We start from the raw sequence: 24,351 nt of genomic DNA, 5'->3' as shown, positions 1-24,351 counted from the left end.
AAAACTGTCTTCGCACCCAAATTTTCTCGCTCGGGGATTAACTCGGGTTTCTAGCCTATCCCGCCTTAGACGCAACGACCTCCCAACCCAGCAATCGAATTTTAGGGCAGTCTAACTCCGTATCAGTCAATATGACTGTTAGTTAAATTAAAAATATAAGATATGATACACCTCTTGTTAGTCTTGCAAAGAGAAGATTCAAGAAATAAAAACAACGTTCACAAAAAAAAAAATATATATATATATTGTAAAGCTAATTTAAGGAGTATTTCAGAATAAAACGTTCCGTTCGCCACAGCCATAGGCCCTTAAAGTACCCCCTTTCTTTGGACCTACATGTGTGGGGGGAGCCGTTTAAGGCAACTCCGCATGAGACAAGACGACAGTTTTTGTTCGCAGTCCTAAGGAGACTGCAAGGGAAACTTGCGCTGGAGAACTGCTTGACCACCAAGGGTTGCCAGGAGCGCACGGAGCGCAGTTCTCGTACCTGCAGAGGAGTCGAAGCCAGCGCCGAACACTGAGTACGGATGGAGTCGCAGCCAGCGACAAGGAGACGCAGCCAGAAGTTCAGGAAGCGCAGCCAGCGGCAGATCAGGAGACCGCAGCCAGCGGTTAGGAGGCGCAAGGGGCGCCAAGCATCAGCGGCCGCAGCCAGCGGCACAGGTACACAGGTCCGCCATTTTGGAGCGCTGGGCAGCGCCATATTAGGAGGAGTTCCCGGCTAAACGGAGGGGAAGCCACCTCTACAACAACGCGAGCGGATCAGCAGCCAGCAAGTAGTAGTGGAGCAGAAAACCGGCCGCGGGTGGACATAACCACGGCGGTGGCCATTTCTCGCCCAGCCACTACGGCGACTACAGCGTCCCAACCTAGGAGTACTGCTGTCACAGCTGCGAGTTCAGAGCCGGAGGTGGGCCAGCCACTCACGGCGTACCAACAGTGGAGCGTTGGAGCGACCGCCATCTTCGAGCGGACCGCCATTAGCCACAGAACGGTGAGGCCCCAACTAACGGGGTCGGGCCGGTGTTGGTAACATAGCAGTGTTGGTGCGAGCTTTGCGGCCTGCGCGCTGCCGTCATCTTGGAGTGGACCGCCATTGCTAACGACTAGCAATCATCTTGTAGAGCCACTGTATGCTACAAGTGCTGCGCAGACAGCGCATGGATTCTTGCTACCGGGCTGGAGCATCCAGAACACGGCAACTGCATCGCCATTTGTTAGACCCTACGCCTCGATGACGCCGAATGGAGCCCAAGGAGCGAATGAGCCAAGGAGGCTCACGGACTTGCCTTTATTTGGAGGGCAGTTCGAGGATTGGCCCATCTTTAATTGTGCGTTTGTAATTTGTTTGTTGAAGGCGCTGAAAGATGAAGCACGCGAGACAGTGAAGTCGCTGCTGATTCGCCCTGCGAACGTCAGCGCCGTGATGGGGCTGAGCTTTAGGTTTGGCCGACCGAAGCAGCTTATACGCAGCCAGCTGAACAGCGTGCGAGAGATGGACAGTGGCGAGGATCGTTCCCTTCGCAGCCCGAGTAAGTAACCTCACGGCCTTCTTGCAGTCGCCGAAGGCGGAGCAGCATCTGGGGAATCCCACCCTCATGGAGGAGCTTGTGGCAAAGCTTCCTACGAGCAAACGACTGGATTGGGCCAGGCACGCTGCATCGATCGAGCCCTTTCCCAATTTCCCAAACATCGTGTGTACGATTTTGGACGTCGAGGGAAAGGAGCCGAGGCGTCGAGTTCTATATGCGAGCGTCGACCAGAACGGATACGAGCAGCGAGATGATCGGCATGGAGGTTGTCCAATTTGTGGAGGGTAACATACTACGACGAGCTGCAGGGAGTTCATCGGAGCTTCGCCACAACGGAGGAAACCAGATGTCAGCAGTTTTCAGACAGCCCGGACAGGAGGTCTTCGCCCCGCAGCCAGCGGTGGCGCCCGCTGCAGAGGAATTTGAGCATTGAAGTCGAAGGAGCTGTACGGAGCTGGTCGCCAGGATCACGATGATCGACGACGAGCTATGGAGGAATCTGGGAAGGCGAGGCGAACATCGACAGCTGAACATCCAATGGTTTGGAGGAAGGGCCAGCTGGGAGCCTACCAATGTGGTGAGCCTGGAGATAAGTGGAGCAAAGAAGCCCACTCGCCACCCGTTGAGGAACGTGTACGCTGTTTCAAACTTGAGTCTGCCGATGCAGACGTTATGTCGACGAGATGTCCAAATGTGCCAATGAAGTCATACAGCAAAGTGGTGCCGAAGTTGCTCATCGGACTGGACAATGGACATTTGGGATTACCACTTAGGACGAGGCGGTTTGCCAGAGAGGGACTGTATGCGGCCGCAACCGAGCTTGGATGGGTTGTGTTTGGCCCAGTAGGTGGACAATCAACTACGCCGTCACCGAGGTCCTGCCTTCTAGCCGTGTCAATGGACGATACGATGGAAAAGATGGTGGAAGACTACTTCGAGATGGCAAGCTTTGGTGTAAAGCTCGCGCCACCGGTCGCAGCCAGCGACGACGCGCGGCCTTAAAGGATCCTCGAAGACAGTGGGGAAAGTGAGGCGTCGCTACCAGACGGCATTGCTCTGGAAGGACGACCACGCGGTGCTGCCACGGAGCTACGAGATGGCGCACAGACGGCTCGAGAAGAGAAGAAGAAGAACGTCGAGAAGAAGTTGAAGCGCAACGGGTAGTTGGCGCTGGAATACGATCGGATCATAAAGGATTACGTTTCCAAATGATATGCAAAGAAGCTGCAGCCGGATGAGGTCGCGGTGAAGATTTTTGGTGTCGAAAACCCGACCAAGCCCGGTAAAGTCCGGCTTGTATTTGATGCTGATGCCAAGGTTGGAGGAACCTACTAAATTCGGCGCTGGACAAGGGGCCTCAGCACTACAAGCCCTTGCCAGCCGTGCTCTTCCACTTCAGGGAAGGAGCAGTCGTATTCACCGAAGACGGTGAATGCTCTAAAGTTTCGGGATTCAGATCCGAGGGCAGTCAAGGCCATCATCGACTACCATTACGTCGATAACTACGTGGACAGTTTCGATACAGAGAGCGAAGCTATTGAGGTATCTACCCGAGTGAAGGAGATACATGCGGAGACCACCTGGACAAGTCAAGAGCGTCGGATGGGGTGAGTCTGAGCAGAAAATCCTTTGAATGCGTTGGCACGTAGCAACGGATGTCTTCAGATTCAACGTTGAGTATCATCGAGTGCTAAAAAGCGTCCTAAGTGGAGAGCGAGTCCCAACAAAGAGGGAGTATTTGAGCCTGCTGATGTCAACGTTCGACCCATTGGGGTTTCTGTGCTACCTGATGATTACAGCGAAGCTGTTGCTGCGGGAGATCTGGAGGCAGAAGATCCAGTGGGACGAACCACTGCCGGAGGAGATAGGCAGAGCCTTTGGCGCAGAGAGATGGACGCCGTGGGACAGTTCCGATGTCCTCGCCACTATTTTGGGCAAAAAGCAGTTCGGACCATCGAGTTGCACGTTTTCGTGGACGGAAGTCAATCTGCATTCGCGCCGGTGGCCTATTGGAGGGTCACGTACAAGGATGGCAACGTGCTGGTTAGCTTCGTGTGCGCAAAGACGAAGTGTGCGCCGATGAGAACGATATCCATCCCACGGCTGGAGCTGCAGACTGCTGTCCTTGGAACCAGAGTGATGAACACTGTCAAAGAAGAACATGGTGTGGGCATCAGTGAGACAGTGTTATGGACGGACTCAAAAACGGTGCTGAAATGGATCGACAGCACCCACCGCGGAGATTTTGGAGTCGTCGAAGGTTTCCCAGTGGAGATGGGTACCTACAGCTGACAACGCAGCGGATGATGCGACGCGGTCGCAGAGCAAGGCGGACCTTAGCCCAGAATCCCGGTGGCTAAGCGGTCCCGCATTTTTGAGGCAGCCAGCAAGCGGCTGGCCAGCGCCTGAGGAGGGAAGCGAGCACGTTCATGATGCACCTGATGAGGAGGAGATGCCCGGTGAGTTCGCATTGGTGTGGCATCGAATTAATTTGTCATCCCGTTCCACAGATTCTCGAGCTTTAGTCGCCTGGTGAGGACCACAGCCTGGGTCCTGAGGTTTGCGCGCCGGTGCCGCAAACAAAGAAGCGAGCTCGATGCATATGGACTCACTGCAACGGAGTGTGAGGCCGCGGGAACCAATTGGAATCGTTTCCCGACGAGATGAGGTCGGCGGAACGCGGAAAGGACGTTGCCAGCTCGAGCGAGGTCTGGCGCCTTACGTGGATGAACGAGGATGATGTTCTGCGAGTCTATGGCAGAGTCGATGCCGCGCTGTCCATGACGTACCGTGCGAGGAGGCCTGTGATACTGTCACACAGGCACAGTCTTACGGAGATGGTAGTAAGACACTACCACGCCCAGATGAAGCATCAAAACGTGGATGCGACGACTGCTTAGATCCGGACGAGATTCTGGATCACGAAGATAAGACGGAGATAAGAAGGAGATAATCTCGTCGGGAGATAGCGGGAGGATGGCCATTCAAGTATACAGGACTGGACTACTTTGGGCCACTGCTGGTGACTGTTTGCCCGTTGCCTGTCGATGCGGCAAGCTTTGGTGTAAAGCTCGCGCCACCGGTCGCAGCCAGCGACGACGCGCGGCCTTAAAGGATCCTCGAAGACAGTGGGGAAAGTGAGGCGTCGCTACCAGACGGCATTGCTCTGGAAGGACGACCACGCGGTGCTGCCACGGAGCTACGAGATGGCGCACAGACGGCTCGAGAAGAGAAGAAGAAGAACGTCGAGAAGAAGTTGAAGCGCAACGGGTAGTTGGCGCTGGAATACGATCGGATCATAAAGGATTACGTTTCCAAATGATATGCAAAGAAGCTGCAGCCGGATGAGGTCGCGGTGAAGATTTTTGGTGTCGAAAACCCGACCAAGCCCGGTAAAGTCCGGCTTGTATTTGATGCTGATGCCAAGGTTGGAGGAACCTACTAAATTCGGCGCTGGACAAGGGGCCTCAGCACTACAAGCCCTTGCCAGCCGTGCTCTTCCACTTCAGGGAAGGAGCAGTCGTATTCACCGAAGACGGTGAATGCTCTAAAGTTTCGGGATTCAGATCCGAGGGCAGTCAAGGCCATCATCGACTACCATTACGTCGATAACTACGTGGACAGTTTCGATACAGAGAGCGAAGCTATTGAGGTATCTACCCGAGTGAAGGAGATACATGCGGAGACCACCTGGACAAGTCAAGAGCGTCGGATGGGGTGAGTCTGAGCAGAAAATCCTTTGAATGCGTTGGCACGTAGCAACGGATGTCTTCAGATTCAACGTTGAGTATCATCGAGTGCTAAAAAGCGTCCTAAGTGGAGAGCGAGTCCCAACAAAGAGGGAGTATTTGAGCCTGCTGATGTCAACGTTCGACCCATTGGGGTTTCTGTGCTACCTGATGATTACAGCGAAGCTGTTGCTGCGGGAGATCTGGAGGCAGAAGATCCAGTGGGACGAACCACTGCCGGAGGAGATAGGCAGAGCCTTTGGCGCAGAGAGATGGACGCCGTGGGACAGTTCCGATGTCCTCGCCACTATTTTGGGCAAAAAGCAGTTCGGACCATCGAGTTGCACGTTTTCGTGGACGGAAGTCAATCTGCATTCGCGCCGGTGGCCTATTGGAGGGTCACGTACAAGGATGGCAACGTGCTGGTTAGCTTCGTGTGCGCAAAGACGAAGTGTGCGCCGATGAGAACGATATCCATCCCACGGCTGGAGCTGCAGACTGCTGTCCTTGGAACCAGAGTGATGAACACTGTCAAAGAAGAACATGGTGTGGGCATCAGTGAGACAGTGTTATGGACGGACTCAAAAACGGTGCTGAAATGGATCGACAGCACCCACCGCGGAGATTTTGGAGTCGTCGAAGGTTTCCCAGTGGAGATGGGTACCTACAGCTGACAACGCAGCGGATGATGCGACGCGGTCGCAGAGCAAGGCGGACCTTAGCCCAGAATCCCGGTGGCTAAGCGGTCCCGCATTTTTGAGGCAGCCAGCAAGCGGCTGGCCAGCGCCTGAGGAGGGAAGCGAGCACGTTCATGATGCACCTGATGAGGAGGAGATGCCCGGTGAGTTCGCATTGGTGTGGCATCGAATTAATTTGTCATCCCGTTCCACAGATTCTCGAGCTTTAGTCGCCTGGTGAGGACCACAGCCTGGGTCCTGAGGTTTGCGCGCCGGTGCCGCAAACAAAGAAGCGAGCTCGATGCATATGGACTCACTGCAACGGAGTGTGAGGCCGCGGGAACCAATTGGAATCGTTTCCCGACGAGATGAGGTCGGCGGAACGCGGAAAGGACGTTGCCAGCTCGAGCGAGGTCTGGCGCCTTACGTGGATGAACGAGGATGATGTTCTGCGAGTCTATGGCAGAGTCGATGCCGCGCTGTCCATGACGTACCGTGCGAGGAGGCCTGTGATACTGTCACACAGGCACAGTCTTACGGAGATGGTAGTAAGACACTACCACGCCCAGATGAAGCATCAAAACGTGGATGCGACGACTGCTTAGATCCGGACGAGATTCTGGATCACGAAGATAAGACGGAGATAAGAAGGAGATAATCTCGTCGGGAGATAGCGGGAGGATGGCCATTCAAGTATACAGGACTGGACTACTTTGGGCCACTGCTGGTGACTGTTTGCCCGTTGCCTGTCGATGCGGCAAGCTTTGGTGTAAAGCTCGCGCCACCGGTCGCAGCCAGCGACGACGCGCGGCCTTAAAGGATCCTCGAAGACAGTGGGGAAAGTGAGGCGTCGCTACCAGACGGCATTGCTCTGGAAGGACGACCACGCGGTGCTGCCACGGAGCTACGAGATGGCGCACAGACGGCTCGAGAAGAGAAGAAGAAGAACGTCGAGAAGAAGTTGAAGCGCAACGGGTAGTTGGCGCTGGAATACGATCGGATCATAAAGGATTACGTTTCCAAATGATATGCAAAGAAGCTGCAGCCGGATGAGGTCGCGGTGAAGATTTTTGGTGTCGAAAACCCGACCAAGCCCGGTAAAGTCCGGCTTGTATTTGATGCTGATGCCAAGGTTGGAGGAACCTACTAAATTCGGCGCTGGACAAGGGGCCTCAGCACTACAAGCCCTTGCCAGCCGTGCTCTTCCACTTCAGGGAAGGAGCAGTCGTATTCACCGAAGACGGTGAATGCTCTAAAGTTTCGGGATTCAGATCCGAGGGCAGTCAAGGCCATCATCGACTACCATTACGTCGATAACTACGTGGACAGTTTCGATACAGAGAGCGAAGCTATTGAGGTATCTACCCGAGTGAAGGAGATACATGCGGAGACCACCTGGACAAGTCAAGAGCGTCGGATGGGGTGAGTCTGAGCAGAAAATCCTTTGAATGCGTTGGCACGTAGCAACGGATGTCTTCAGATTCAACGTTGAGTATCATCGAGTGCTAAAAAGCGTCCTAAGTGGAGAGCGAGTCCCAACAAAGAGGGAGTATTTGAGCCTGCTGATGTCAACGTTCGACCCATTGGGGTTTCTGTGCTACCTGATGATTACAGCGAAGCTGTTGCTGCGGGAGATCTGGAGGCAGAAGATCCAGTGGGACGAACCACTGCCGGAGGAGATAGGCAGAGCCTTTGGCGCAGAGAGATGGACGCCGTGGGACAGTTCCGATGTCCTCGCCACTATTTTGGGCAAAAAGCAGTTCGGACCATCGAGTTGCACGTTTTCGTGGACGGAAGTCAATCTGCATTCGCGCCGGTGGCCTATTGGAGGGTCACGTACAAGGATGGCAACGTGCTGGTTAGCTTCGTGTGCGCAAAGACGAAGTGTGCGCCGATGAGAACGATATCCATCCCACGGCTGGAGCTGCAGACTGCTGTCCTTGGAACCAGAGTGATGAACACTGTCAAAGAAGAACATGGTGTGGGCATCAGTGAGACAGTGTTATGGACGGACTCAAAAACGGTGCTGAAATGGATCGACAGCACCCACCGCGGAGATTTTGGAGTCGTCGAAGGTTTCCCAGTGGAGATGGGTACCTACAGCTGACAACGCAGCGGATGATGCGACGCGGTCGCAGAGCAAGGCGGACCTTAGCCCAGAATCCCGGTGGCTAAGCGGTCCCGCATTTTTGAGGCAGCCAGCAAGCGGCTGGCCAGCGCCTGAGGAGGGAAGCGAGCACGTTCATGATGCACCTGATGAGGAGGAGATGCCCGGTGAGTTCGCATTGGTGTGGCATCGAATTAATTTGTCATCCCGTTCCACAGATTCTCGAGCTTTAGTCGCCTGGTGAGGACCACAGCCTGGGTCCTGAGGTTTGCGCGCCGGTGCCGCAAACAAAGAAGCGAGCTCGATGCATATGGACTCACTGCAACGGAGTGTGAGGCCGCGGGAACCAATTGGAATCGTTTCCCGACGAGATGAGGTCGGCGGAACGCGGAAAGGACGTTGCCAGCTCGAGCGAGGTCTGGCGCCTTACGTGGATGAACGAGGATGATGTTCTGCGAGTCTATGGCAGAGTCGATGCCGCGCTGTCCATGACGTACCGTGCGAGGAGGCCTGTGATACTGTCACACAGGCACAGTCTTACGGAGATGGTAGTAAGACACTACCACGCCCAGATGAAGCATCAAAACGTGGATGCGACGACTGCTTAGATCCGGACGAGATTCTGGATCACGAAGATAAGACGGAGATAAGAAGGAGATAATCTCGTCGGGAGATAGCGGGAGGATGGCCATTCAAGTATACAGGACTGGACTACTTTGGGCCACTGCTGGTGACTGTTTGCCCGTTGCCTGTCGATGCGGAGCTGCCCAAGGAGGGTTCTACGCTTCTGGTTCTGGAGGATTTCCCGCATTATGCGAGACCGATTCTGGAGGAGGTGGGTCATGGAGTACCTGCCTACGCTTGGGCGCCGCGAGAAGTGGTGCCGGAGAACGTAGCCCATCCGCAAGGGCGATATGGTCTTTGTCTGCGACCCTGCCTTGCCCAGACGAGAGTGGCGCAAGGGCATCGTGGAGGGGGTCTACAGCGGAGCTGATGGAGTCGTCAGACGCGCCACTGTGCGCGTGAACGATAATGACCTATCTTGACAATGTTGCGACCTGTCACTAAACTTGCAGTTTTGGATTTGAGTGAAGCGGTTCTTCACGGGGTCGGGGATGTCGACGGTCAAAACATTGTAATCGATAGTTAAATCAGTATTAATAGGAAATGTAGTATTATTAAGCTATCCGATCTTGGCCCTTTAATGTGAATGCCGCTGAAAAAGTTCCTTTTCACTGTCTAGTGAATTGTTGGAGGGCACACTGCGGTAAGAAGATTAAGATTTGAATTGTAAAGCTAATTTAAGGACTCTTTCGGAATAAAACGTTCCGTTCGCCACAGCCACAGCTTTCTTTGGACCTACGCGTGTGGGGAGCCGTTTAAGACTCCTCATGAGACAAGACGACAATGGTATTTAAATTTAAAAAAAAGTTGGCCAAAGGCCAAAAATACCAAAGGTCGATCCATCTTTGGTCGATCGATACCAAAGGTCGATCCATCTTTGGTATTTTTGGCCTTTGGCCAACTTTGCTATGTTTGAAGATAGAAGATATTTTTGAAGATATTTTGGGCAGAATAATACGACATGACAAATTTTATAAAGATCGGCCGACTATATCCTATAGCTAACATACAACTGAACGATCGGAAGTGACCCAAATTTTTTTTTTTGAAGATAGAAAGCTGGAACTTGGTACAGATTTTAGTTTTGGTCAGTTAATCCGATCTACCGAATTTCAAACCGATCTGTCGACTATATCTTATAGCTAACTGAACGATATGAACTGAACGGAAATGGTTTTTGGTAGGAAATACCAACTTCGATATTTTTGAAGATAGAAGTTTGATAGAAAAGTTAACTCAGGTTAATGATCTTGGTGTTATGTATTAGAATTAAAATTCAAATTTGCCGACCATATTTGCACAATTTTGACGATTTTCAATGAGCTGGCAAATGAACAAAAATTTTTTTTTAGGATTGTAAGTTTGCATACATTTAATTGAAGACATAAAGAGGAAGAAACAAATTTTACATGTTTTTTTTTGTTGTATTTTGTGGTAAAAAAAAGCCCTTCTTTTCGGCGGCGCATGTGATTTCCGCTCACTGGAACATGTAAAACCAAAAATTCCAACGGGATTAGAAAGAGTACATGTTTGGCTCTGGTGTGAACTAGGATTATTAGTTTCGCAAAAAAATTAACAAAATGGCGAACCATTGAAATTTTTTTTTTTGAAAATTGCCTTTTTTCAGCCACAAATCAAGTTTAAAAGTAAAGAAGATCTTCACCGATTGATTTATCCTAGTTCATGCCAGAGTTATATGTGTATAGAATAACGTATTATAATTTGAAACCGATTGGATTAAGGATGTAGTCTCATGTGTGAGGTTGAAAAAATCGATTTTTTTTTTCACATATTTCGATAGTATTGTTTATTAAGAATGTACTGTTAAAGTTTCAAATAAAAATATCAAATAATGACAGAGATACAGCCCATAATCGAGAGCGCGCCTACACCGAAAAGTATGAGTTTCTCGGTAGCGTCTAAACTTTAAACGCGCTTTTGATTCACAAAATTCTATGGTACCGATCTAGCTGAAATTTGGATATGTTGTTCTAAAAAGGAACACCTCTGTCCCGTACTAGAATCATTTATTTTTAATGATTAGTTTTTTTTTTATCATTACTTTAAGATAAATTTTTTAAATTTAAAACAATTTTTTTTTGTGTGAGTTCGCCATTTTGTTGTTTATTGATGAAAATATTTCATTCTAGTACGGGACAGAGCCATAAGCTTACCAAACCATAATCTATTCTAATTTTTTGTTTCGGATGACTCTAGCAGTCGAAATCACCTGCGCCAGGGACCTACCTTTTTTTTTATATGCATACTTTGGCATGCTATAAAGTCTATTAAACTACACAAGAATAAATTAAACAAAATATTTTCAAATAGTTTATAATGCCTATAAAAACATATCTGAAAATTGAAACGATCGCATTATTTTTTATTACAAAAAAATTTTTTTTAAATAACCTCTAAAAAGAAGGCCGGAACATGAGACTACATCCTTAATAGGTTTTGAGTAACCTCATGCGCCAGTCGTAAAAACACTGTTTCGAGAAAAACACGTTTAAAGTTTTGAGACGGCTCTTGCCGTCGCCTGGCGCGTCCACCATAAATCGGCTATATCTGCAAGTTTTTGAAATTTTCACTTGAAATTTTAAAGTGACATTTTTGAATAGTTATAAGCTCGAATTAAATAAAAAAAAAAAACATCGATTTTTTGAAACCGAGAATGGGGGGGGGTTTTTTTAAGGTGACCTTGGATTTATTAAAAGGTGATCAAAAGAATTTAACGACCCCTACATTACTAAAAGTTTATTTATTTTTTTCGGTCCGTCCGGACCGTCAACGGTCCCAGGCACAACACAGGGACTTACGCGCAAGCAACTGCCTTCCGTATGTGTGTACACCGCTGGTAGAGCGAATATACTCTCCACGCGAAGGCGGCTGGTAACAGGTCCTAGTACGGTAATTTCTCTGCCGAGGATGTTGGCTTATTGCAGACCGGCGGGAAGAAGTTCACTCCCTTCCTCAAATTACCCCAATCAAGGTGGAACAGCATATGCCGAAGGACGCGTGTCCGAAGGGGGATCGGACGTTAATATGTGAACTCTGGGGGACTGGCCAACCCCCCAGTTTTAACCAGGCTTATTGTGACGAAAGGGCTATGTAATGATGGACGAACCCCTTCCCGCCTACTCGTCGGTCCAAAATATGCATTCTGCAAACTTAAATAAAAACCATAGTGGAGAACCAAAACCCCTAAAAAGTCCGGAAATGGGGCCAATGACACTTCAAACTGCAAGGCCATCAGAAGCCAAAGAGCTGCTGGGATGGATAAGCTCTCTACAGAGGGGCAACATCCGGATGCGGATGCCAGGGTATCTTCCCCTAAAGCGGGGATAGCCATGCGACCACCGAACGGCGTGGAGAGGAAGACCCCAAGGTCTATATAGAGGTTATACCAACCGGCAGGGCCCATAAAGATGGGCTGATTCCCAAGGACCTTTGGCGGAAGGTGGTCAATGAGCTGCATGGGCGCTTCCCACCAGAATGCAAAGACGCAGATTGGTATCAGGGTAAGGTATAAGGGTGGCCCTGTACAAGAAAATGATAGCCACGCTTGGAGAGGTCTACCCTGGTGCAAAGTTGGAGACAGTTGACTGGGGCGAGATCCCCAGTAAGCCGAGGGCGCGAGTTTGTCTCATCGAAAAGACGGCCGTATAACACCATCCTATCGATTCTTAAAATGTGCAATCCGACACTTCCCACGTCGGACTGAAGAGTCGCGAAGGTGGGGGATGCTAAATGAGGGTTTTGAGCATGTTACGGTCCGGTTTTACAAGTCGGATGGCAGGAGCAAGATTGAAGGCATCTAGCGCTGTGGTGGAGAATTTCAAAGACGTCTCTGACAATCTTGTACATAAACCTCCACCACTGTAGGGCGCCATCAGCTGCCCTACCACTCCACCTCACCGAGCTGATGTGGCCCTCATCCAGGAACCCTGGATCCTTAGGTTGGCGTCGGAGTATAGGCTCTGCAAAGCCGATAAAACCGGTAAAGGGCGATCCTGCATGCCAAAGGAACCTCTAAAGGTATGCCACGGGGACGGCTCTCCACAAGATCACTACGTTCATCGAAAAGCTGATAAAGATTATGTGATAAAGAATATGAGCTTTTTGCTTTTCTATGAGCTTTTTGCCTTCTATGCGCTGACGAGACTAGGGGTAGACGATCAATACGTGCACTTGATAAGGCAGATCCGGGTAAACAGGACTGTTGAGGCAACAATAGGAGGAGAGTCTATTCAGAGATTCGTCAAGAGAGGCACTTCGCAAGGAGGTGTACTCTTCCCCCTTCTCTGGAACGAGGCGGTTAACAACTTTGCTTTCGCGAATGAAGTTGCAATAGCCTTCACTGGAAAATTTCGACAGACTTTATGCCAGAAAACTGGACTAGAAGCTAAATACTATCGATAGGGCAAACAAGGGGTCTATCGCGCTCTATACTTGCCGCAAGGGCATTGGACTTAAATGGCGTATGTCTCTAAAAATAGTAAGATGGTTTTATACAGCGGTCATTAGACGTATCCTTTTATACAGGCATTTAAAGGTTGGTTTACGGATTACAGGCAGTCTCCGTACCACACCAACTGACTTCATACTCGATCTATTGCCTGTAGCGATATTGGAAGTCAAGATAGCCACGCTATCGGCAATCAGGTTACGCGAGGGGGTCTATGGAAAAGGACTAACCATTGACACACCAAGTTGGACTTATACCGTTTCAAGCCTATGGGAGAAATACTGTATACCTGTCGATCGTCCCACCTTTAAATATAAGGTCTCTATTTCATCGAGGGCTATATGGGCTACACAAATCCAGGGACCAGTGGGTTCCCTTCATATATAACCGGAGGGTTCGAAGTTGAATGGCCAGGTGGGAGGCGGGTTACACTGCGAGCTCCTTAAATGAGTCCTTTAGACTCCCTGACCACTGCAGTGTGTTCCAAGATGAAGTAATGAATATCATGGAAGCACTTAGATCCCCTTAGATAGATTAGAATGCTAGCACTTGCTAGCATTTCAGAGACGATTTGTATCTTCTCAGATAATCAAGCGGCTCTCAGGGCTCTTGACGGATTTTCATCCAACTCAAGGACACTGAATGACTGTCGCAGATCTCTCAACGGGATGGCGGAGCACCATGACATAACGTTGACTGTAACGTTCTGCCCATCATCGATTTTGAAGAAGTACGGACCAAAGATTCCACCAGTCCATAAAGCGCACCAAACAGTCAGTTTTGAAGTAACGGTGTTTTGATATACACTTGGGAGTTAGCTTCACTCCAAACGCGAAAGTTTTGTTTGTTGACGTAGGCATTCCACCGGAAGTGCGCTTTATCACTAACTCGCTTATAAAAATCGGGAATAATGGCAATCTAGTTGGATCTCGTGATGATCGTTTGGCTGCGACTTGGATTTTGTAAGCATGCAAACCAAGATCCTTCCGCAAAATCTTTCATAATGGCTCGATGGCAGGATGGACTTATTTGGGTCTTCCTTAATGCTACGCACCGTACGCCTTTGGGGAAACAAGTTATCAAAAAGAGTAAATGTGGTGCGATAACGTTGAATAGTTAATCGAATTAACTGCTCTGATAGATAGAATTAACTGAAAAAAAACACCCTTTATTTAAATCCGATCAGGACTGCAAGGGTACTAAAGGGTAAGGGTACGTTGGCTCCGCCCGAACTAAGCTTTCCTTTCTTGTTTGATTATAAATACGGGTATAAATATTTTTTGTACGTACTTTTAAATCGCAAGTCTTATTTAACAAAAGATTGCTAGGCTTTAAGTCCCGATGCAATACGTTTGCCGAATGTATGTACTTTAATCCGCGCAGAATCTGGTATAGGAAGTAACAGATGTGATCATTGCTTAGCCTCTGAAATTATAAACAATAATATTAAATTTATAATGATGAAACTTAAGATGGTATATTGTGATATAGAAAGAAATCTAATGAAATCTAATGAAATTATACTTTTTCAAGCTTTTTAAATAAAATGCCCGTCAGCCATCGGGTACAACAGGGGGACCTACGCGCAAGGTAAGGCGGCTGGTAACAGGTCCCGGTAAGGTCATGTCTTTGCCGAGGATGCTGGCTAATGGTAGTCGGGCGGGGAGAAGAACACTCCCTTCCTTAAATCACCCCAATCCAAGGTGGAACAGCATATGCCGAAGGATGCGTGTCCGAGGGGGGGGCTTGGACGCTAATATGCGAACTCTGGGGGACCGGCCGACCTCCCAGTTTTAACCAGGCTTATTGTGACAAGCGGGCTATGTCATGATGGACGAACCACTTCCCGTCTACTCGTGGGACCAAAATATGAATTCTACTAATCTAACAAAAAACCAAAATGGAGAACGGAACTCTCTAAAAAAGCCCGGAAATGGGGTCAATGACCCGTCAAACTCCAAGGCCCTCAAAAGCCAAGGAGTTGCTGAGATGGAGAAGAGGGGCAACATCTGGAGGCGGGACGCGCCGGTGCGGAGGAGGTTGCTAAGGCTTCTTCTTCCAAAGCGGGGCTAGCTATGGGACCACCGAACGGCGTGGAGAGGAAGACCCCAGGGTCAACTTCTAAACCGACCGGCGGGGCCCCTAAGGCTAACCCTGGCCCGGGAGCGTCTCACTCGACGCAGCGTAAAGGCTCTTATAAGGACAGAAGAAGAGCAGCCTTCATCTTGATGAGGGCGGACCCATCGGCCGAAGCCAACCCGGACCAGGCCGAGATCATTAAGTGGGCAAGGGAGATCCTGCCCGACTTTAATCCGGAAAAGGCGGGAGTGAGGCTGGATCCGAACAAACGTACTGGGTCAGACCCTGCCAAGGAGACCGCGCAAAGCGCGAAGAGGCAGAGGTCCACAGAGGGAGAAGCCCCCCAGGCCAAGAAGAGGAAGGCCCAGCCGCAGCCGTCCAACCGCTCGTTCGCCGAAGTAACGAAGGGAAGAACCCTAATTGGAGTCCTGGACAAGGGCTCCAAGGATGGGCTCATCCCCAAGGACCTTTGGCGACGAGTGGTAAACGAGTTGCATGGGCGCTTCGTGGAAGAGATGCTGAGATGCGGAGGACCCCACCTGAATGCGAAGACACAGGATGGTATCAGGGTAGCGTCAAGGTGATTGCCTGCCAAGACGCGCGTTCGGTAGAGACCTACAAGCGGAAGGTTGCATCGCTTGGAGAGGTCTACCCTGGAGCTAAGCTGGTGGCGGTTGACTGGGACGAGATCCCTAGCAAACCAAGGCTCACTGTGGCTCACTGAAAAGCCAGCCGACCCTAAAACCATATTAACGATGCTTAGGATGTGCAACCCGACGCTTCCCACGGCGGACTGGAGAGTCGCCAAGGTCGAGGAGGCGGTGGGACTGCGGAGGCAGGTCGTCCTTACACTCAACGAGGAGACCGTTAAAGCCCTGGAGAGGACGGAGCACCGGCTGAAGTACGGATTCGAACACGTTTCGGTCCGTATCTACAAATCCGATGCGAAGGCCAAGCCAGGAGGTGTCGGGCTGGAGGCAGACACGCAAGAGCCAGACTTGTAGGAGCCGACCGAAGAGGGGCACCCAGAGGGAATGTCGGATGAGGAGGAGGACATCCTGGAAGGGTACACCTCGGAGGAAAGCGACTTGGCAAGGGCACTTAGTGGAGTCGGAATGGAGGAGGACTCTCTGCTGAGCTCCGAGACGGAGGCAGAAATTACTGTGGTGGAGATTTGTAAGGATGTCCCTGACGATCTTGCAAATAAACCTCCATCACAGTAAAGCGGCGTCAGCTGCCCTCCTACTCCACCTCGCCGAGAGTGGAGCTGATGTGGCCCTCATCCAGGAACCCTGGATCCTAGGAGACAGGATTCTTGGGGGGGGGGGCGTCGGAGTTTAGGCTTTGCAAAGCCGATACAACAGGTAAAAGGCGAGCCTGCATCCTCGCAAAAAAGAACCTTAACCTCTTTTTGCTACCCAATTTCAGCAATGAAGACCACGTAGCCGCAGCCATAGAGAGCCCAAAGGGCCCTCTAAGGATATGATCGGCGTATATGGGCCACGACCAGGAGGCCCTCCCCCCGCACCCACTACTTAAACAGCTGGTGGAAGACAACAGGAAGCACAAGATCGACCTAATCATAGGTTGCGATGCTAACGCCCATCATCATCAGTGGGGAAGCACTGACACGAACGAGAGGGGTGAGTCAATCTTCGATTTTATCCTAGGCTCCAATCCAATAGTCAAGAACAGAAGGGAAGTACTTGACGTCACTTTTTACTCTGAATCCCTAGCAGACAGGATTGTTAGATGGGGAGTCCTAGAGAAACACTCTTTCTCGGACCACCTATACATATGGTAGAATTAGTGGTCAGCGAGAAAAGCGAACTGGGAGTTATACAGGAAAAAACTAGAAAGTTCCTTGGGGAAACCTCAAACAGGGGACGTTGACAGTAGGGATGCCATGGTTAACACGCTTACGGCAGCGCGCGGCAAGACATTCAATAAAGCTTGTCCCAAAAGCAGATCGGGCAATAGCAAGTCAAAGAAACCACCATGGTGGTCGCAAACACTTGCGCCTTTAAAACCAAGGCCCGCAAGGCCTTTAATTTTGCCAGCAAAACAAACTCGGAGACAGCCTGGGAGTCGTATAAAGCGGACCTTAGGCAATATAACAAAGAGCTTCGCAAGGCAAAAAGGAATGCCTGGGCCCAGTTCTGCACGAACATTCAGAAAACATCAGAGGCCTCCCGACTCAGGAAGGTCCTCGCAGCTACTGCACCAAATGTAGGATATATTTAAACCTCAGAAGGTAACTGGACATCGTCCAGCAGAGAAACCCTAGAGGCTCTCACAGAGACACATTTTCCGGGATGCTCTCGAGAAGATACAACAATAGAAATACAGAGACAAGGGAATAGCCCCTCCCCCCCTAACCAACTTGAATACCTATTGAGTGACAGGTATCTCAGCTGGGCAATAAGTAGTTTCAAACTGTTCAAATCCCCAGGCCCAGATGGCATTGTCCCGGCTCAACTAATTAAAGCCGGTCCCAATCTGAGGTCTTGGGTCAAGAAAGCTTTCTCAGCAATTTTCAGGACAGGCATCGTACCCGCAATGTGGTTGCGGACAAAAGTCGTATTTATACCCAAGGCGGGAAAACCATCTCACTGCACCCCTAAGGACTTCAGACCAATAAGCCTGTCGTCCTTCCTTCTCAAGACAATGGAGAGACTAATCAGCCTTCATATTAATCTTACTTTAAACCCAGATGATATCTCGGGATCACAGCATGCGTATAGGACGATCCACGGAAACGGCACTCCATGAGATCACTACTTTTGTCGAAAAGGCACTTAGTGACAAGGAATACGCACTCATTGCTTTTCTAGACATAGAAGGTGCGTTCAACAACATCCTACCAAGCTCGATAATCAATGCGCTGACGGGACTAGGGGTAGACGATCATTCCGTACGCCTTATAGAGCAGATCCTGATAAACAGGACTGTTGAGGCGTCACTAGGAGGAGAATCTATTCATATCAATCTATTCACGTCAGAAGAGGCACTCTGCAAGGAAGCGTACTCTCACGCCTACTCTGGAACGTGGCGGTTAATAGCCTACTGCGATCCCTAGAAGGGGGTGGTTGCAAAGTTATCGCTTATGCGGATGATGTCGCAATTGCCTTCTCTGGAAAATTTCCTCAGACTCTATGTGACCGTATGACGGACAAACTTAGGGTCCTCTCAACGTGGGCAGTTAGAAATGGAATGGGTGTAAACCCGTCCAAAACCGAGCTCGTCCTCTTCACCAGGAAGTACAACGTACCGAACTTAAGGCTTCCAAAACTATTAGGAGAAACACTATCCCTTAGCTTTAGCGCCAAGTACCTGGGAATTACGCTAGACAGGAAACTGGACTGGAAGTCAAACACCATGGATAGAGCTAACAAGGCAACAATAGCGCTCTATACTTGCAGGGAATGTCACCAAAAATAGTAAGATGGCTCTACACAGCGGTCATAAGACCCATCCTATTCTACTATCCATCCTATTCTACCACACCGACGGATGCCCTAGACTTGATACTCGACCTATTACCGGTAGAGATAATGGGGGTCAAGATAGCCACGCTATCGGCAATCAGGCTACGCGAGACGGGCACCTGGAAATGGACTAAATATGGACATACCAAGTTAGATCTACACCACTGCACGCCAACGGGGTCTACAGACTACTGCGTACCTGTCGATCATCCCACCTTAAAATACAAGGTTTTCATTCCAACAAGGGAGGAATGGGCCACACAAATTCCGGGACAAGCCGGTTCCCTCCATATCTACACAGACGGTTCAAAATTGAATGGCCAGGTGGGAGGCGGTTTCCATTGCGAACGGCTGTGTCTAAATAAGTCCTTCAGACTCCCCGACCACTGTAGTGTGTTCCAAGCAGAAGTAATAGCTATCGGAGAAGCTCTCAGATCTCCAGCACTTACTGGCAATCAAGACACAATCTGTATCTTTTCAGACAGTCAAGCGGCACTCAAAGCCCTTGACGGATTTTCATCCAACTCCAGGACAGTGAATGACTGTCGCAGATCTCTTAACGAGATGGCAGAGCAGCATGACATCCACCTCATATGGGTAAGAGCAGGTACTACCAATCCTCTCCTTCCGGAGAAGGAACCAGTAGGAACCATCCGTAAATCTGGATGGGACCGCGAGCCGCCGCAGGAAGGATAGAACACCCTTGGGCACATAAGTAATGGAAAGGGAGTGGTCCTCTTGTAGGACCCTTGCTTGTGCGATATCACAAGGAGCCCCAGCGGCTCAAGTGGATGGGGGTCAGACCGGCCCCTCATCACCGCCTCAACCTAACCTAACCTAAATAAAATGTCGTCTTTTCTTACAACAAACGGCCGTGTTTTTTGTGCGTACTGCGGTTTAATCTACATTTCTTGTGCAGTGGTATATTTGGAGATTAATCGATAATTATTTTAACGTTAATGCAAGAGTTAATTTTTCTAAGGCAATCCCAACATCGAGAAAATGCTATACGAAACTTATTTGTATCTCTTGAACAAAGTATATAATTCGGAACGGACGGGATCGGCAGACTATATCCTATAGCTGATGATCGGAAATTCCATAATTTTTGTGCTTTTAGAGTTAGAGGATTGGGATTTTATTTTTGGCAAAATGATGCTATATACTAAAATTGGAATTTGGTAAAACTATCAACTTTGTTTAAAGATAGAAGCTTGGTTCTCTTTTGTATTTTGTATTCTAGTTAATTGCTTTAATTATACAATTTTCTTAACGATCGACCAACTATAGCCGATATTTGTAATTTATATCCGATCTTAACGGCAAGGGTATATAAACTTCGGCTCCTTTTTTTTAGAAATTAGATTTCCTTTTTTGTTTTCATTTATTATAAAAAAAAAAAACTCATTAAATCTTAAAATTTTGCATCAAGCATATAACTAATAAAAACTACGAAAAACAAACAAAAATCTCGCAAACAAACAAAATCGCATTCTCTACATATTTTTTTTTTTTATTAAATGCGAAAGTACGTATTGTACGTTTCTGATGTTTTTTTCTGACAACAAGACCGAGTGAAGACAGTTTTTACTGACTAGCTGTATATACTTTATAGGGTCGGAGATGTCTCCTTCACTGCGTTGAACACTTTTGGACAAAATTATAATACGCTCTGCAAGGGTATAAAATTTTCTTTTCTTTTAAAATCGGCAATTATGAAGCGGAAAAATAATTTTCAAAATGCTAAGTGAAATTTGATTTAATTTCTACTTTTATGCACGGCGTTGCCACCTGATTTGTACCACCAATTCATGGTTTGAGGCTGAAATCATAGTCAACTTTCATGTTTCGCCAAATTCATGAAATGGCGCTTATGTACACACGAATCGGCTGGAATCGTAAATGATTGCGTGAGTTCGTCATCGAATAAACACATTTATAGGTATCTATGATGAAACACGGTTTAAATCTTGAAAAAGACAACTTTTAAACTTAATTTTGTAAATTATAAATATTTACTTAAACTAATATATTATTACCTGTGTTTTTAATAGTTTATATAAATCAGTCTCCATTAAACACTGGACTATATAAACATCCCTCATTTGTTCAATACTGTCTACCCTCAAAATGTCTCGAATATCAATAATCTATAAATATAAAATCTTGAGTAACATTTATTTAATTTAAAAGGGATCATGTCGCGTTGAGAAAAAATCTCGAACCATTCGATAACAACAAAAGATAGAAGGAATGCGTTTAACGACCGACAACAGAGCATTCTTCAAATTTAAAACGCGTTTTTCTCGAAAATATTAACTTGGCGTTTAACGTGGCTATTAAGATATCTACACAAACACAAAAAAAAATTAATGGGCTTCTCAATTTTTAAATTTAAATAATTCAGTTTGGCTGAATCGTAGCCAGAAGGTTCAGGAGGAAACAGCTTCAACGCGGCATGACACCCAGAAAAAAAACATTACATTTTCATGTTTAAATCGAGTCAAAATTGTTATTTCTCTAAGAGTCCGTTGGCAATATGTCTGGTGCTCAAAGGGTGAAATCTTTTTAATTGCAACTCTTTGGTTTGTTAATGTATCATCGGCAGACCTAAAAATACAAGAAAAGAGGTAAAAAACTGAGTTTTTCAATCGTAATATTAACGTAAAATATGTGCATTTCTTTCATTATTAAAAATATGTGTACAATAGCTGAAAATTATCATTTCTTTTGTACGAATAAGTCACGAATAAGAAGAAGAATAAGATCAAAACTGAGAGAGGGCGAACGAGAGAAACGGTGACAAACAAGACCCCAGTCGGATATGTCGCGCGCCACGAATTATGTGCCCACCACGTTTTTCGCTTTTTATATCCTTGCAGAGGGTATTCTAATTTTGTCCAAACGCAGGAGTTGATCCTAGATGTCACCTGGAGAGATGTCATCTTCACTGCGTTGCACACTTTTGGACAAAATTTTAATACCCTAAACAAGGCACAATGATCGAGCTTGTATGGAACCCCAGCCATAAACACTTAATAGATGTGCTATCGCTATGAAACTTTTACCAAAAATCTAGAAAAATATTATTAACATATAATAAAAAAGGTTACCAGATCGTACCACTATATCCTTTAGCTTCCATAAACGATTGCTGACCATCATCAGTGATGGCGCTTTCATAAGAGAGCAGTCATAAAATCATTTTTAATGGTCAGATCAGGCTATTTCTACTGTAAGTTATTTAAAAATATAATACTGAAATAAAAAAATATTGGAATGATTGATTAACTAATAAGTGCGGTTTATTAACCGATTAATTAACTGCGGCTTCTTCAGAAAGCTCTCCAATCGATAATAAAGAATGTTTTATATTATCAGGAGCATAAAGTAAAACTTTATGAACCGATGGGGGGAGATACAACCTCCAGTTCTAGGTTGATCTACTACTAGACCCATTTTAGCCCTGAACTCATCATGAATAAATTTTTTTCTCTATAAAATCTTATCTTTAGCTTCTTAGGATCGAATTCGACATACTTTTTCGTCCAATTTGTACGATAGGCGAAGAAAATATTCAAAAAATCGAATATACCCATGAAGCGGTGACAGTCCAAACTCAAATCGCTCCTCATGAACTTCTTTCTTTAAAAAAAAACTTTTAGGGGGTTCATTTCGGTTGGCTTGGCAAATGAAGCATTTTGTGGATGTGGTTTCACTTTATGCATTATAAACTTTACCATCAACAATGGTAAGTTGCAAAGAATGTTCGATATTAATAATTCAACAACATAACAGACACAGAACAAAAACGTGCTTCCCTCCTAGATAGAGATGGAAAAAGAGGTTAGGTTGCATTTTTTAATGGCAAATGTGCTGCGGCAGACTTCCGCAGGTGAAGTAAACATTTTTATAGTCTTTAAATATTAGTATATAACAGCACATAAATTTAATTTGGGGGCAAACGGGGGAAAATACTTAAAACTTTACATATACGAACTAAAAAGACGCACATTTTTAACAAAGATTTACACGAAACACAGAACAAATTATTTATATATATATCTGTAAAAATAAAGTATATACCATTATATACCATATCCATTCCAATCGATTTTGGTTTAACAGAGTTTTATAATATAAAAATTATGTCCACTGCGGACAAATTAAAAGTGCATAAATATGAGTACCATTTTGTCATGCTATTTTTAAAAAGTTCCCTTAGAAATGCCAAGTAAACCATATTGCTTGGTAAATTTTGGAGAATCAGCTGATAGTAAGACCGGGTTTCGCTTGAATAGCTCAAAATCAATTTTTTTTATTTTTGACTTATTGCAGCCACCACTGTGAAAGGGTGTGAAAGGGTGTGAAAGGGTAAAAATTGTTCATGAATGAATGTTTTCAAATTTTTTCTAAAGATTTCGGTACGGTGTCGTGGCGGAACAGTATCCGAGGGAGCGGTTGCACAGACGTAAATATGTGAGCTTTTGGGTGGCCAGCCGATACTCTAGTTTTAACCAGGTTTACCACGACACGCGGTTAGGATGGACGAACCCCTTTTCACCTACTCGTGGGTCACCAATTAATAACTCCAAAAACCCAAGAGAACGAGTTCCAAACACATCAATCTCCAAAGTAGATAAAGGCCAAGGAGATGTCGGATGAAAAAGACTCTTATACGCTTAGGAGGAGAACAGCCTTAATCTTTATGAGGTAAAGTTATTCTTTTTTTTATGTTTCAATCGATTTAACGACAATCGTGTTATGAAATTCATTCTTGTTATATTTTATTATTATTTATATTATTTTTTTATTCGTCTTTTTTTGTTAAGTTGTGCTTTTTTTTTAAGTTGTATCTCCCAAGACTTTTGTATTTTATTTGTTACGTTATTTCTTTTTTAATTTAATATGTGACTCTTCTTAATGTGTCTTTACTTGCTTGTACAAATTCAATTATTGGTGAACTGCGATCGGCACCAATCCACGAAAATTACGGAAGGCCATCGATCATGTGAACAGCAATATTGAAAATATTGGCACGTGTTCGATATAAGGGTGTTAACAAAATGTATTAAACACATTTTCAAAAAAAAAATTGCTTGTTTTAGACACAATGTAAACGCAAAAACGCTTCAGTTCTTGAATTCCAATCCAATTGGCTTAACGAAACGATAATAATTTTAATTAAACGCACAAACGACGTCCGAAAGTAGATTTTAGCGATTCAACAACAAGGACGAAGAATTGATGTGCTTTCAATAATTAATGAATCTGTTTCTTGTGATTTACGATCGTGCATATTATATCGATTGAAGATTTACACAGGCCGAAAATTTTCAATTTTTTTTCCTCCACGCATAATTTTAACCGCTCCATAACTGCTCATCCCCCTGGATGAGTATTCCATAGATATGGCAACTGCTAGATGCTATTTTTATACCCTTGCAGAGGGTATAATAATTTTGGTCAAAAGTGTGCAACGCAGTGAAGGAGACATCTCCGACCCTATAAAGTATATATATTCTTGATCAGGATCACCTCCTGAGTTGATATGAGCATGTCCGTCTGTCCGTCTGTCTGTTTCTACGCGAACTAGTCTCTCAGTTTTAAAGCTATCTTGAATCTTTGCACACACCCTTCTTTCCTTT

At 46.8% G+C, this 24,351-nt stretch overlaps 1 protein-coding gene across 6 annotated transcripts in view; it reads right to left on the bottom strand.

The window, feature by feature from the left end:
• The window catches only part of rl (Mitogen-activated protein kinase rl), an 83,965-nt gene that overhangs the window by 25,229 nt on the left and 34,385 nt on the right, over window positions 1-24,351 (bottom strand). For 4 of the 6 annotated variants that reach the window (XM_070276803.1, XM_043211572.2, XM_043211571.2 and 1 more), the window contains 3 exons: window positions 21,187-21,313; window positions 20,743-20,853; window positions 14,427-14,561 (listed from right to left, as the gene is read on the bottom strand). In XM_070276803.1, coding sequence (XP_070132904.1) covers window positions 14,427-14,561; window positions 20,743-20,853; window positions 21,187-21,313 — 373 coding nt within the window. The remainder of the gene's footprint in view (window positions 1-14,426; window positions 14,562-20,742; window positions 20,854-21,186; window positions 21,314-24,351) is intronic. The other 2 variants (XR_011441910.1, XM_070276804.1) reach the window with 2 other exon arrangements.

This window comes from Drosophila bipectinata, chromosome 2L (genome assembly GCF_030179905.1).
Source record: "Drosophila bipectinata strain 14024-0381.07 chromosome 2L, DbipHiC1v2, whole genome shotgun sequence".
Classification (NCBI taxonomy): domain Eukaryota; kingdom Metazoa; phylum Arthropoda; class Insecta; order Diptera; family Drosophilidae; genus Drosophila; species Drosophila bipectinata.
This window is presented reverse-complemented; position numbering and strand designations above follow the sequence as displayed.